This window comes from Antennarius striatus, chromosome 10 (genome assembly GCF_040054535.1).
Source record: "Antennarius striatus isolate MH-2024 chromosome 10, ASM4005453v1, whole genome shotgun sequence".
Lineage (NCBI taxonomy): Eukaryota > Metazoa > Chordata > Actinopteri > Lophiiformes > Antennariidae > Antennarius > Antennarius striatus.
The window spans coordinates 2,759,342-2,770,000 of record NC_090785.1 but is presented as its reverse complement, the minus strand read 5'-3'; the positions used below and the strand labels follow the sequence as shown (position 1 = coordinate 2,770,000).

Here is a 10,659-nt window from a genome sequence, read left to right as displayed (position 1 = left end):
CGTAACCCCTAACCCTAACCCTAAACCCTAAACGTAACCTTAACCCTAACCCTAACCCTAACCCTAACCCTAAACTCTAACCTTAGACGTCCAACCAGTCGAAAAAATATGTTTTAGACAGACCGACCAGTCAAAAAAAAAATTTAACCGAATGATTAAAAAAAAATTTTTTCACTAACTGACTGATGGAAAACAAGACTTTTTTTAGACTTACCGACCAACAAAAAAATTTTTTAGACGAACCTACCAGTTAAAATTTTTTTTGTTTTTTTTCGTCCAATTGACCAAAAAAATGTTTTTAGACCATCCGACCAGATGAAGGAAAATGTTTTTCAGACTAACCAAGCGGCCGGAAAAAAAATTTTTTTTTGGACCAACCGAAATTTTCGGACCGACCAACTAGTTGAAAATTATTTTTTTTTTGTCAGTCGGCCTTTTTTTTTGGGTCATACAGGTGGTCTACAAAAAAATTATATTTTTGATCATTCAGTTAAAAAATGTTTTTTTCGACTGGTTGGTTGGCCTAGGGTTAGGGTTTAGGGTTAGGTTTGGGGGTTTAGGGTTAGGGTTAGGGTTGGTTTAGCGTTAGGGGTTAGGGTTAGGGTTTAGGGTTAGGTTTAGGGTTGGGGGTTTAGGGTTAGGGTTAGGGTTAGGGTTTAGGGTTAGGGTTAGGGATTAGGGTTAGCCTAAACCCCAACCCTAAACCTAACCCTAACCCTAAATCCTAACCCTAACCCTAAACCCTAACCTTAGACCAACTAACCAGTCGAAAAAAAATGTTTTAAACAGACCGACCAGTCAAAAAAAAAAATTTAACCGAATGATTAAAAGAAAATTTTTTCACCAACTGACTGATGCAAAACAAGAAGTTTTTTAGACTGACCGACCACCAAAAAAATTTTTTTAGACCAACCGACCAGTTAAAAAAGTGTTTTGTGTTTTTTCGTCCAATTTACCAAAACATGTGTTTAGACCATCCAACCAGATGAAGAAAATTTTTTTCACACCAACCCATCGGTTGGAAAAAAAAATTTTTTTGAACCAACCGACCCCCCCAAAATTTTTTTTAGATCGACTGAAAAAAGACGTTTATTTGGTTGGTCGAACTGTCCAAAATAAATATTTTTTTAGACCATCTGACCCCCCAAATAATTTTTTTTTACACCACCCGAAATTTTCGGACCGACTTACTTGTTGAAAAAAATTTTTTTTTTCTTTTGGTCAGTCGGTGTTTTTTGGGGGGGTCATACAGTTGGTCTAAAAAAATTTATATTTTTGATCATTCGGTTAAAAAAATGTTTTTTTCAACTGGTCGGTCAGTTTAAAATGTTTTTTTCGACTGGTTGGTTGGTCTAGGGTGAGAGTTTTGGGTTAAATTTGGGGGTTTAGGGTTAGGGTTTAGGGTTAGGGTTAGGGTTAGGGTTTAGGGTTAGGGTTTAGGGTAAGGGTTGGTCTAGGGTTAGGGTTTAGGGTTAGGTTTGGGGGTTTAGGGTTAGGGTTTAGGGTTAGGGTTTAGGGTTAGGGTTAGCGTTAGGGTTGGGTTAGGGTTAGGGGTTAGTGTTAGGGATAGGGATTAGGGTTTAGGGTTAGGGTTAGGGTTAGGGTTGGGTTAGGGTTAGGGGTTAGGGTTTCACCAACTGACTGATGCAAAACAAGAATTTTTTTAGACCAACCGACAAGTTGAAAAAGTGTATTGTTTAGGGTTAGGGTTTAGGGTTAGGTTTGGGGGTTTAGGGTTAGGGTTTAGGGTTAGGGTTTAGCGTTAGGGTTAGGGTTAGGGATAGGGTTTAGGGTTAGTTTTAGGGTTGGGGTTTAGGGTTAGGGTTAGGATTTAGGGTTAGGGTTAGGTTTAGGGTTGGGGTTTAGGCTAATCCTAACCCTTAACCCTAACCCTAACCCTAACCCTAACCCTAACCCTAAACCCTAAGCTTAGACCAACTAACCAGTCGAAAAAAAATGTTTTAAATAGACCGACCAGTCAAAAAAAAATTTAACCGAATGATTAAAAAAAAATTTTTTCACCAACTGACTGATGCAAAACAAGAATTTTTTTAGACCAACCGACAAGTTGAAAAAGTGTTTTGTTTTTTTTCGTCCAATTTACCAAAAAATGTGTTTAAACCATCCAACCAGATGAAGAATTTTTTTTTTTTAAACCTAACCCTAACCCTAACCCTAAACTCTTACCGACCAACAAAAAAAGTTTTTTAGACCAACCGAGCAGTTAAAAAATTTTTTTTTTTTTTTCGTCCAATTGACCAAAAAAATGTTTTTAGACCATCCGACCAGATGAAGGAAAATTTTTTCACACTTACCAAGTGGCCGGACAAAAAAATTTTTTTGGACCAACCGGAAATTTTCGGACCGACCAACTGGTTGAAATAATTTTTTTTTTTTTGGTCAGTCGGTGTTTTTTTTTTGGGTCATAGAGTTGGTTTAAAAAAAATGATATTTTTGATCATTCGGTTAAAAAATGTTTTTTTCGACTGGTTGGTTGGTCTAGGGTTAGGGTTTAGGGTTAGGGTTGGTCTAGGGTTAGAGTTTAGGGTTAGGGTTTAGGATTAGGGTTTAGGGTTAGGGTTGGTTTAGGGTTGGGGTTAGGGGTTAGGGTCAAGGTTAGAGTAGGGTTTGGGTTAGGGTTAGGGTTTAGGGTTAGGGTTAAGGTTTAGGGTTGGGGGTTTAGGGTTAGGGTTAGGGTTAGGATCTAGGGTTAGGTTTAGGGTTTGGGTTTAGGCTAACCCTAACCCCTAACCCTAACCCCTAACCCTAACCCTAACCCTAAACTCTAACCTAAGACGACCGACCAGTCGAAAAAAAATGTTTTTAGACGGACCGACCAATCAAAAAAAAAATTTAACCGAACGATTAAAAAATTTTTTTTCACCAACTGACTGATGGAAAACAAGACTTTTTTTAGACTTACCGACCAACAAAAAATTTTTTTAGACCAACCTACCAGTTAAAAAATGTTTTGTTTTTTTTCGTCCAATTGACAAAAAAAATGTTTTTAGACCATCCGACCAGATGAAGGAAAAAATTTTCACATTAACCAAGCGGCCGGAAAAAAAATTTTTTTTGGACCAAACGGAAATTTTCGGACCGACCAACTGGTTGAAAATTTTTTTCTTTTTTTTTGGTCAGTCAGTGTTTTTTTTTGGGTCATACAGTTGGTCTAAAAAAAATGATATTTTTGATCATTCGGTTAAAAAATATTTTTTTCGAGTGGTTGGTTGGTCTAGGGTGAGGGTTTAGGGTTAGATTTGAGGGGTTAGGGTTTAGGTTTAGGGTTAGGGTTTAGGGTTAGGGTTTAGGGTTAGGGTTTGTCTAGGGTTAGGGTTTAGGGTTAAGTTTGGGGGTTTGGGTTAGGGTTTAGGGTTTAGGGTTAGGGTTGGATTAGGGTTAGGGATTCGGGGTTAGGGTTAGGGTTTAGGGTTAGGTTTAGGTTTGGGGGTTTAGGGTTAGGGTTAGGATTTAGGGTTAGGTTTAGGGTTTGACAAAAAAATGCTTTTTATCTCTTGGTCGGTTGGTCTGCAAAAAGATTTATTTTTTTGCTCAGATGGTATAAAAAAAAAGTTTTGGTCTTTCAGCCGGACCAAATAAATTCTTTAAAAAAAATTTTTTTTTTAATTTCCAACTGGTCGGTCAGTATAAAAAAATTATTTTTTGGTCGGTTGGACCTGAAAAGATTTTTTTATGAACTGGTTGCTTGGTCTAAAATTTGTATTTTTCTTTGGTCAGTCGGACGAAAAAAATTTATATTTTTTGGACCAAAATATTTCTTTCAAATGTCAGACGGGCTACAAAAATATTTTTTGGTCAGTCAGAAAATTTATGTCCAACACCTTTTTTTCTGTGAAGATCCCTGGGAGGGTTCTTTGGTTATTATCTATTTCATAAAAAGTGTTATTTATTTCATTAATAGTTATTATTTATTTTGTGACTTTTTTATGTTAATATCGCGGCAAGGGTTATTAATATTTGGTAATGTTTGGCTTTCTGGCAGACAATAAATATGTACAGTCCACAGTCCCTCCATCAGAGAAGGGAAAAGTTTGGAGACCCCGATATTGACTTCTATTTTTTTTCAGTGACACCAGTCATCCTATGTAACTCACGCACACAAACACATATGTAGTATTTATATTACATAGACATGCATGAACATATAATCAGTATCTCATTGTTTTATTGAACGCTGCCAGGTCAAATTCAAACTGGAACACATTATTGGCAACCTGTCAGGTCGGCCAATAATGTGTTCCAGTTTGAACAGAGCAAGATTCCACTTGGACACTTGCTAAAAACAATATGGACAGTCAGCTACAAATGATAAAAATAAATGAAATAAAAATTGGATATGAAAGGGAATCTGATTAGAATCTGATTCACCTGCAGTCTGGACGCAGCACCTGTTTTTTTTTTGGTTTTTTTGGGGGTTTTTTAACTTCCGTGGCTGTACATCGGTGGGTCAGTTGGTTTCATGCACAAGAGGTCCGATCAATAAAGCATCAAAAAATAAAACTAATTAGGATTTTTTTTTTTTTAAATGAACATTTGATTAAATTTTATGTTGATTACATCCTGTTTGGAACATCTGGGGGCACAGTGGTTAGTACTTTTTTCCCCATTGTAAGGTCATCGGTTCAAATCCCAGCATTCCCAAAATGTATAGAGGATCAGCGGATCAGAATAAACTCTCAGCTTTTGTTTTTGTTGTAAATTGACAAATAAAGCCGCTTCTTCTGGAAGTGCTACCATGTCTGTGGGTTATTTAGGTTGTTGCTAAAATGATTTGTCTTCAGTCTGTTGTGCCATTTTAGAACGATTTCGCTAATGAGGTCTTTATTCTCTTTAAAATGTCTTTTTAATACTATTTAACATGGTTTGTTTCCAACACTGACAGCTGCTCCTTCATCTGGATCCACGAACGCGCAACTGCGCTTTTATTTGATTTCAATTCTGCATAACCACAAAGCCGGCAGTTAAAACTCCACCTTGAAGCCAAACTTCCCCCCTTATTGGACTTCTGGATTCTGCTGTCGTGCAGATATTTCACCACTGCCGTCTAATTTACTTTTACTTGCCTCCGCACTACATCCCCATCGGTCATTACGTTCCACGCGGCCTTGAATGCAACCTGATGAGCTGTGGTAATGCGTTCTGTTGCAGCGAGAGACGAAGCTGGAATTATGGAGAAAAATGAGTCATTCCCTGTTTCTCCAGTCAGGTAATGCCCCGAGGCTGCTCTCCTCAGCTCTGTTCGAGCTGCAGTAGGTGGAGAAAGATGGGTCTTATTAAAAAAAAAAAAAAGAAGAAGTTTTAAAGACTGTTTCCTTCTTCTTTTCTCAAGCAAAGAATAAGAATTTGGTCTAAATATGTAAACGTGTTCTTTTTACTGACACGTTAATAACATCTGACGCCAGGACGTGTTTTAGGATCATCTCTATTCCTCTAAGCGCATTGGAAACCTTCCTCCGATGAATTTTCTGATGTCATTAGGAATACGACCGTCTGATGCAAGAGGCAAAAACAGCCCACGATGTACCCACTCCAACTAAACTTCCTTCAAAGTCCTGGAACCTCATTAGATTAGATTAGATTAGATTAGATTATATATAGTTTAATATTCACATTACGCATTACACATTACGTATGCAGTTTTCAGTTTTATGTCAGTATATTTCGAATCATTCATGATCCAGTCCTCTGGTCTTGCTTCCCTGCTTGTGACTGATTTCACGAGTTGAGCATGTGATGTTTTCACGGCTTCACACTGAGGATATGGATTCACAGGCTTGTCGGTGCCAAAGCATGCCGGACAAGAGATGTTTTTTTAAAAAAAATCACACTCCCTCTGGTTGGATTACCATGTCAACTTCCAACAAGGTCAGATTGCCCTTTCTCCCATCGAGTATTGTACTTTCATCACGTGTATTTAGAAAAAGAGAGGCCCCATGTGGAAAAAAGTTCTGAAAGAAGAAGTGCTGATGTTAAAGTTGGTTTATCAATCAAGGATATTGAAAAATTAATTTGGAAATTCACGGAAAGCAAAAAACACGGAGGGGGCCAGTAATCTGTCCATATTCAGTGAGGACAATGAAGTTTTTTTTTCAAGAAGCAATTTTAAAATTCTCTCAAATCAACAAATTACAGTGCAGCACCAACCAATATGTAGAAAAACTATTTATTGAACCAGCTGTGGAAAAAGCTGTGGAATACATAAAAGCTGTTGATGCTGATGTGAGACTCAAGAACCTACAGATGTTTGATGACACGTTTATTCCAGTTCACCTTCTTCTCTCTCAGCAGTCATCAACCTGCAGCATAGTGAACAAGAAGGTGCAAACGCTCCTCCAGGCGGTGCTGCAGTGCTCCTCCGACAACTTCCTGTGGTTGGATTTGCAGGATGTGCTGGGCTTTGGTGTAGGTTGTGGGGTGGAAGGTGGGCCGCTCCTCCAGGGTTCATTCTGGAGCCTGAAATGAGCGTCTCTGTCGGCTCCTCTGCACAGCCCCACCCGGACAGAAGCTTTGCTGTCCCGGCACAGATTCTCCTGCTTCCTCAGCGCCCTGGCCATCTGCTTCCAGAAAAGTTTGAAACTAGAAGCGTACCGGGGACAGACGGTCGGCCTGCCGGCGTACTGGCAGCCGAAGCTCTCCCTCCCCTTCCTGCAGCTGACTCCAATAACCACGGGGTCTTCACCTGTTGCCGTCCAGGTGCATTCTGACTTGTCCTTAGTGACCAGTTTCCCCTTCATGGGCTGTGCAGCTTGACCCGGTTTGTCCTTGTGTTGCTTTTTGTCCACCCTTCTTCCCGTCCGTCCATTGCTCTTCTGGCAGCTGCTCAGCATCACGTGATGGGAAATGCAAGCCAGGACCAGCAGGATGGTGACATTGGTGAGAAAAGCCATGGAACCAGCGGGATGCACCCTGCAGGACAAACTCAGATTGAAATGTCTAACATCAAATTTGAAAATCTTTTTATTCCTCTATGCTGAGAGCAAAACTGTGGACGTATTAGAAAATAATCAAGGATCAGGATAGTGACTCTAAAACAGAAAGGCAAGATTTTACTGTCTACTTCCTGTTGATGACTTTTTATAAGATTAAATGCATTAAGAAAAGTTAGAAATGGAAAGGATGGCAATAAAGAGTTTAAATTATATATAAGATAAAAGTAACTATTAAAGAATTATTCTAGAATAGAGGAATAAAAGCAGCAGTAAGTCCAAACAGTACAGCTAAAAGTTTCATTAATCCACTGCAGGTCAAGTTCTGAGAAAATGACTCCACCACACACCTTAGAAATAATACAATACATGTACCAATGTGGGATTATCAATCAGGTATTAGTACAGATTTAATAATTTACCTCGCTCTGAGAGTCGGCGTCAGTTTAAATTGTGAATTCTGAATGTTTCTGTAGAATCTGTCCTCTAATTCCCTAACACACTCACTCTCTCTCTCTCTCTCTCTCTCTCACACACACACACACACACACACACACACACACACACACACACACACACACACACACACACACACACACACACACACACACACACTTTGCACTTTAACAAATTAAATTCTCACCACTGAAATTAAAACCTGCTCAGCAGCAGCGTTGTTTATTACTCCATATCTGTAACAACATGTTTAAAACACTAAAACCATTAATTATGTATAAATGCATATAATTATGAGTTTGTCCATCCAAAGATAAAATGACTGTTTAAAAGATTTCCCCAGAGAAAACCCCGAACTTGCTAAAACTTGTTCCGTTTACCTGAAGCAACAGCGGCACCAAGAGGTTACAGGTGGCATAACAGAAGTCTAGTCTATATGGGTACGTAATCCGTTTTCCTTTACATTTATTTCTGATCTCATTCTATCCTTCTCAAACTCTCTGTCTTAATTACCTGCAGTCATTCTCGGGGACTCTGCGATCCCTTCAAAATAAAATCCCCTCCATACCTTTACTTTATTCATGCTCCTGTACATTTCTCTGCTGTTCCATTGCTACCCAGATTCTTTATTTTCATTATTTTTTTCTCAGGACTGATGCTCTTCATTCACAAAACCTCCCCGCAGAATCCAAGCATAAAAAACAGCTGTCTGACAGACTTAATTATAACCCATCATCTGCTGTGATGAAGAATTCTGTTTATTTATTTCATTCCTCCCTCCTGATTGAAACAATATCGTCTTCAATTTGAAGCTCTTCAGCCTCAGCGCGTTTCATAAAGTTGGATTTTTTGTTTCTCATCAAGAAGGAGCACCATGAAGTCGATCCACGCGGAATAATTGTGTCTCAATATTTATTTTTTTTAATACAAAAACATTCACAGAGTCTTTTTTTTAGACCAAATAAAAAACCTTGGTCTGTCAGTGAAACATTATGTGATAACAGTCAATACAAATACTTTGCCATTGTCAAGTGCGCGTATTCTTATTTTGTTTGTGTGCACCTTTCATTAAACTTGTCTTCTGAGCGAACCTGGTCAGAACTTTTATTCTAAGACCGTTAAATTCACATGCAAACCGGCAAAAATTGTATTTCTTTATATAAAAAAAATACAGATTTACTCTTAGTTTAGCAATAATTAAAAAAAAACCCACAATAACGGCTCTGTGTTTGTGGAAAAAGTCCGCCACTGTTCGTTTTCTGCTAATTCCGGACCAAACCGATGACATAGGCGCAGACGCCCCGCAGTGACCTCCAGCAGTACTGCCGCGCCGTCCTCTGAGCGTCGCTCTCCGCGGGAGGCGTCTGCGTCGGCGGCGTTGAAGGACTAGTTCTCTGCGTGGTCTTGGTCCTTGAATTGAGGCGACTGGAATTCCTAAATGAGCCGCGCTTTACCGGAAGGGGGGGTTTGAGTCTCCCCAGTTGCGCAGCCGCTCTGGCCCCCGTCGCAGAAGAGGTCTGCGGCCCCGCGTAAGAGGTGGATGAGAAGATCATTTGAGATGCATCGATGGCATTCTTGCACATCTGAGGTTTGATCTGGCGCGGCCCCTGGCAGGCGTTGCGCAGCTTTCTGAGGCCCCACATGATCTGGGTGAAATAGTGACGTGGGTTCCTGCTGTAGGCTCGACAGGTGCCGGGCATGCCCAGGTATTCACACCAGTAGGAGTGCGCGCCATTGACGCACGACACCCTCAGCTTGGTTTGTTCCATCTGACCGGTGATCCTCATGGTGCACGAGTCATTCTGCTTAGTTTTGAATGTAATGGGGTCTTTCCAGATGTTCTGTCTCTCGTTTCTCTGAGCCCAAGTTGATAAAAGGCAGCTGGCGAGTACCAGGAGGAGAGCGCTGGCCCGGGTCCACATGGCTGCTGCTCGGAGGAGGACGAGATCGGGACTGTTGGAGCAAAGGGTCCCGCATGCAATTTATTGGTTCAGTAGACAAAGAGGGAAAGCAGGTTATGGTGGGGGGGGGGTCAGTAAGGTTGAATAAAACATGAACAGGAGGAGCGACATTTGTTATTTTCCTCTGGCAGAGGCGAGGTCAAGAGGCGCCCCAAATTACGCGTATTTTCATCCAAAATGTCACGCAAGTTCGTACTAACTGTGGTACATAGAGGGGAAAAAAACGTATTCCAAACCTATTCCCGACGCGTTTGGGAGTGTTTACGCATTCACACTCATGACACAATGTTCCACAACTCAGGTTTTTGCTGCGGAATTCATCTCAATTAGACGGAAATGCGGTGCGTCTGACGCAGAGACGGTCCTCAAGTTAACGAGCGTTTCTCAATCCCCAAGTTCTTGCATGTTTTAAAAGGCATTCGGGCCACGCAGCCACCCAGCGTAGCCTATCATTTCCACGCAAACAAACACAATTAGACTGCACAAACACAAGGAAGCTTGAGTAAAAAAAGGCACTCACAAATAGCTCATACGGTCAGTGTCGTGCGCGCCAAGACTTTGCTGGGCCAATTAGGGAAGAACCAGAAATGTCTGTTTTAGGCTGGATCGCGTGGGGTGGGGTTAGATTTGTCTTTTGTGGGTTTATTGTAGGGACCGTGGCGGGATAAGAGTCCCATTATGTGCAATGGAGGAGAATTAACTGTATGGAGGGAGGGCGAAATGAACTGCAGGGTTTTTGAAACTGTTTTTTGTGCAACAAAAGTGCGTAAAAACCAGCGTTTTGAAAAATAATCAGGAAACCTTTCCATCTTTTCAAAATGAGGAGTCTTTCCTCCATGCAGGATCTTCCTTCCTACCTTACTTCCTCCCTTCCTACTTCCCTCTTTCGTTTCCTTCCTTCTTACCACCACCACCACCATCTGACGCAACTTTCGGCGCCTGTAGATTCACAGCATGGTGTCCGCTGGTGTGCCTGATAATTCATTCCTATATCCCAACAGACCGACTCATGCTCTTGCTCAGCGGGATACATTCGTTTAATCTGCAGAATTATGATGTAATAAAACAGATTGAATTAAATTCATTAAATGTAATTAAAAGGAGCACTCAGAAAATGTTAAATCAACTTCATTTACTGCAATAAAAGCTTGTATATAAGAAATAAACTGAATTTGAGAGATGCTGAAATTAGACTAAACTTTAGCATAGGATTATGTCTGAGTTTCATTCTAGTGACCATCCTGTTGGGACAGGAGCAACAAAAATACAGGGAAAGCTAAGAAATTGTCATTTGT

The 10,659-nt window shown here is 40.4% G+C and overlaps 2 protein-coding genes across 3 annotated transcripts; both read right to left on the bottom strand.

The window, feature by feature from the left end:
* Window positions 1–5,904: 5,904 nt before the first annotated feature.
* On the bottom strand, window positions 5,905–7,468 carry LOC137602812 (fibroblast growth factor-binding protein 1-like). Of its 2 annotated transcripts, none has more exons than XM_068325861.1 (2): window positions 6,260–7,464; window positions 5,905–5,969 (listed from the first exon to the last, which is right to left on the bottom strand). In XM_068325861.1, the coding sequence occupies exon 1, from the start codon at window positions 6,906–6,908 to the stop codon at window positions 6,303–6,305; it is 606 nt and encodes a 201-aa protein (XP_068181962.1). In that variant the 5' UTR covers window positions 6,909–7,464; the 3' UTR covers window positions 5,905–5,969; window positions 6,260–6,302. The 2 variants fall into 2 exon arrangements, with proteins under 2 accessions (XP_068181962.1, XP_068181963.1); XM_068325862.1 differs by lacking the exon at window positions 5,905–5,969 and having other exon boundaries at window positions 6,047–6,927; window positions 7,370–7,468.
* Window positions 7,469–8,301: 833 nt separating this feature from the next.
* Window positions 8,302–9,595, bottom strand: fgfbp2a (fibroblast growth factor binding protein 2a). The gene has a single exon (XM_068325860.1). The coding sequence runs from the start codon at window positions 9,323–9,325 to the stop codon at window positions 8,666–8,668; it is 660 nt and encodes a 219-aa protein (XP_068181961.1). The 5' UTR covers window positions 9,326–9,595; the 3' UTR covers window positions 8,302–8,665.
* Between the last annotated feature and the right edge of the window lie 1,064 nt (window positions 9,596–10,659).

Excerpts from the sequence above, each read along its gene's own strand:
- LOC137602812 (XM_068325862.1), bottom strand. The coding sequence starts at position 6,908 with ATGGCTTTTCTCACCAATGTCACCATCCTGCTGGTCCTGGCTTGCATT.
- fgfbp2a (XM_068325860.1), bottom strand. The coding sequence starts at position 9,325 with ATGTGGACCCGGGCCAGCGCTCTCCTCCTGGTACTCGCCAGCTGCCTT.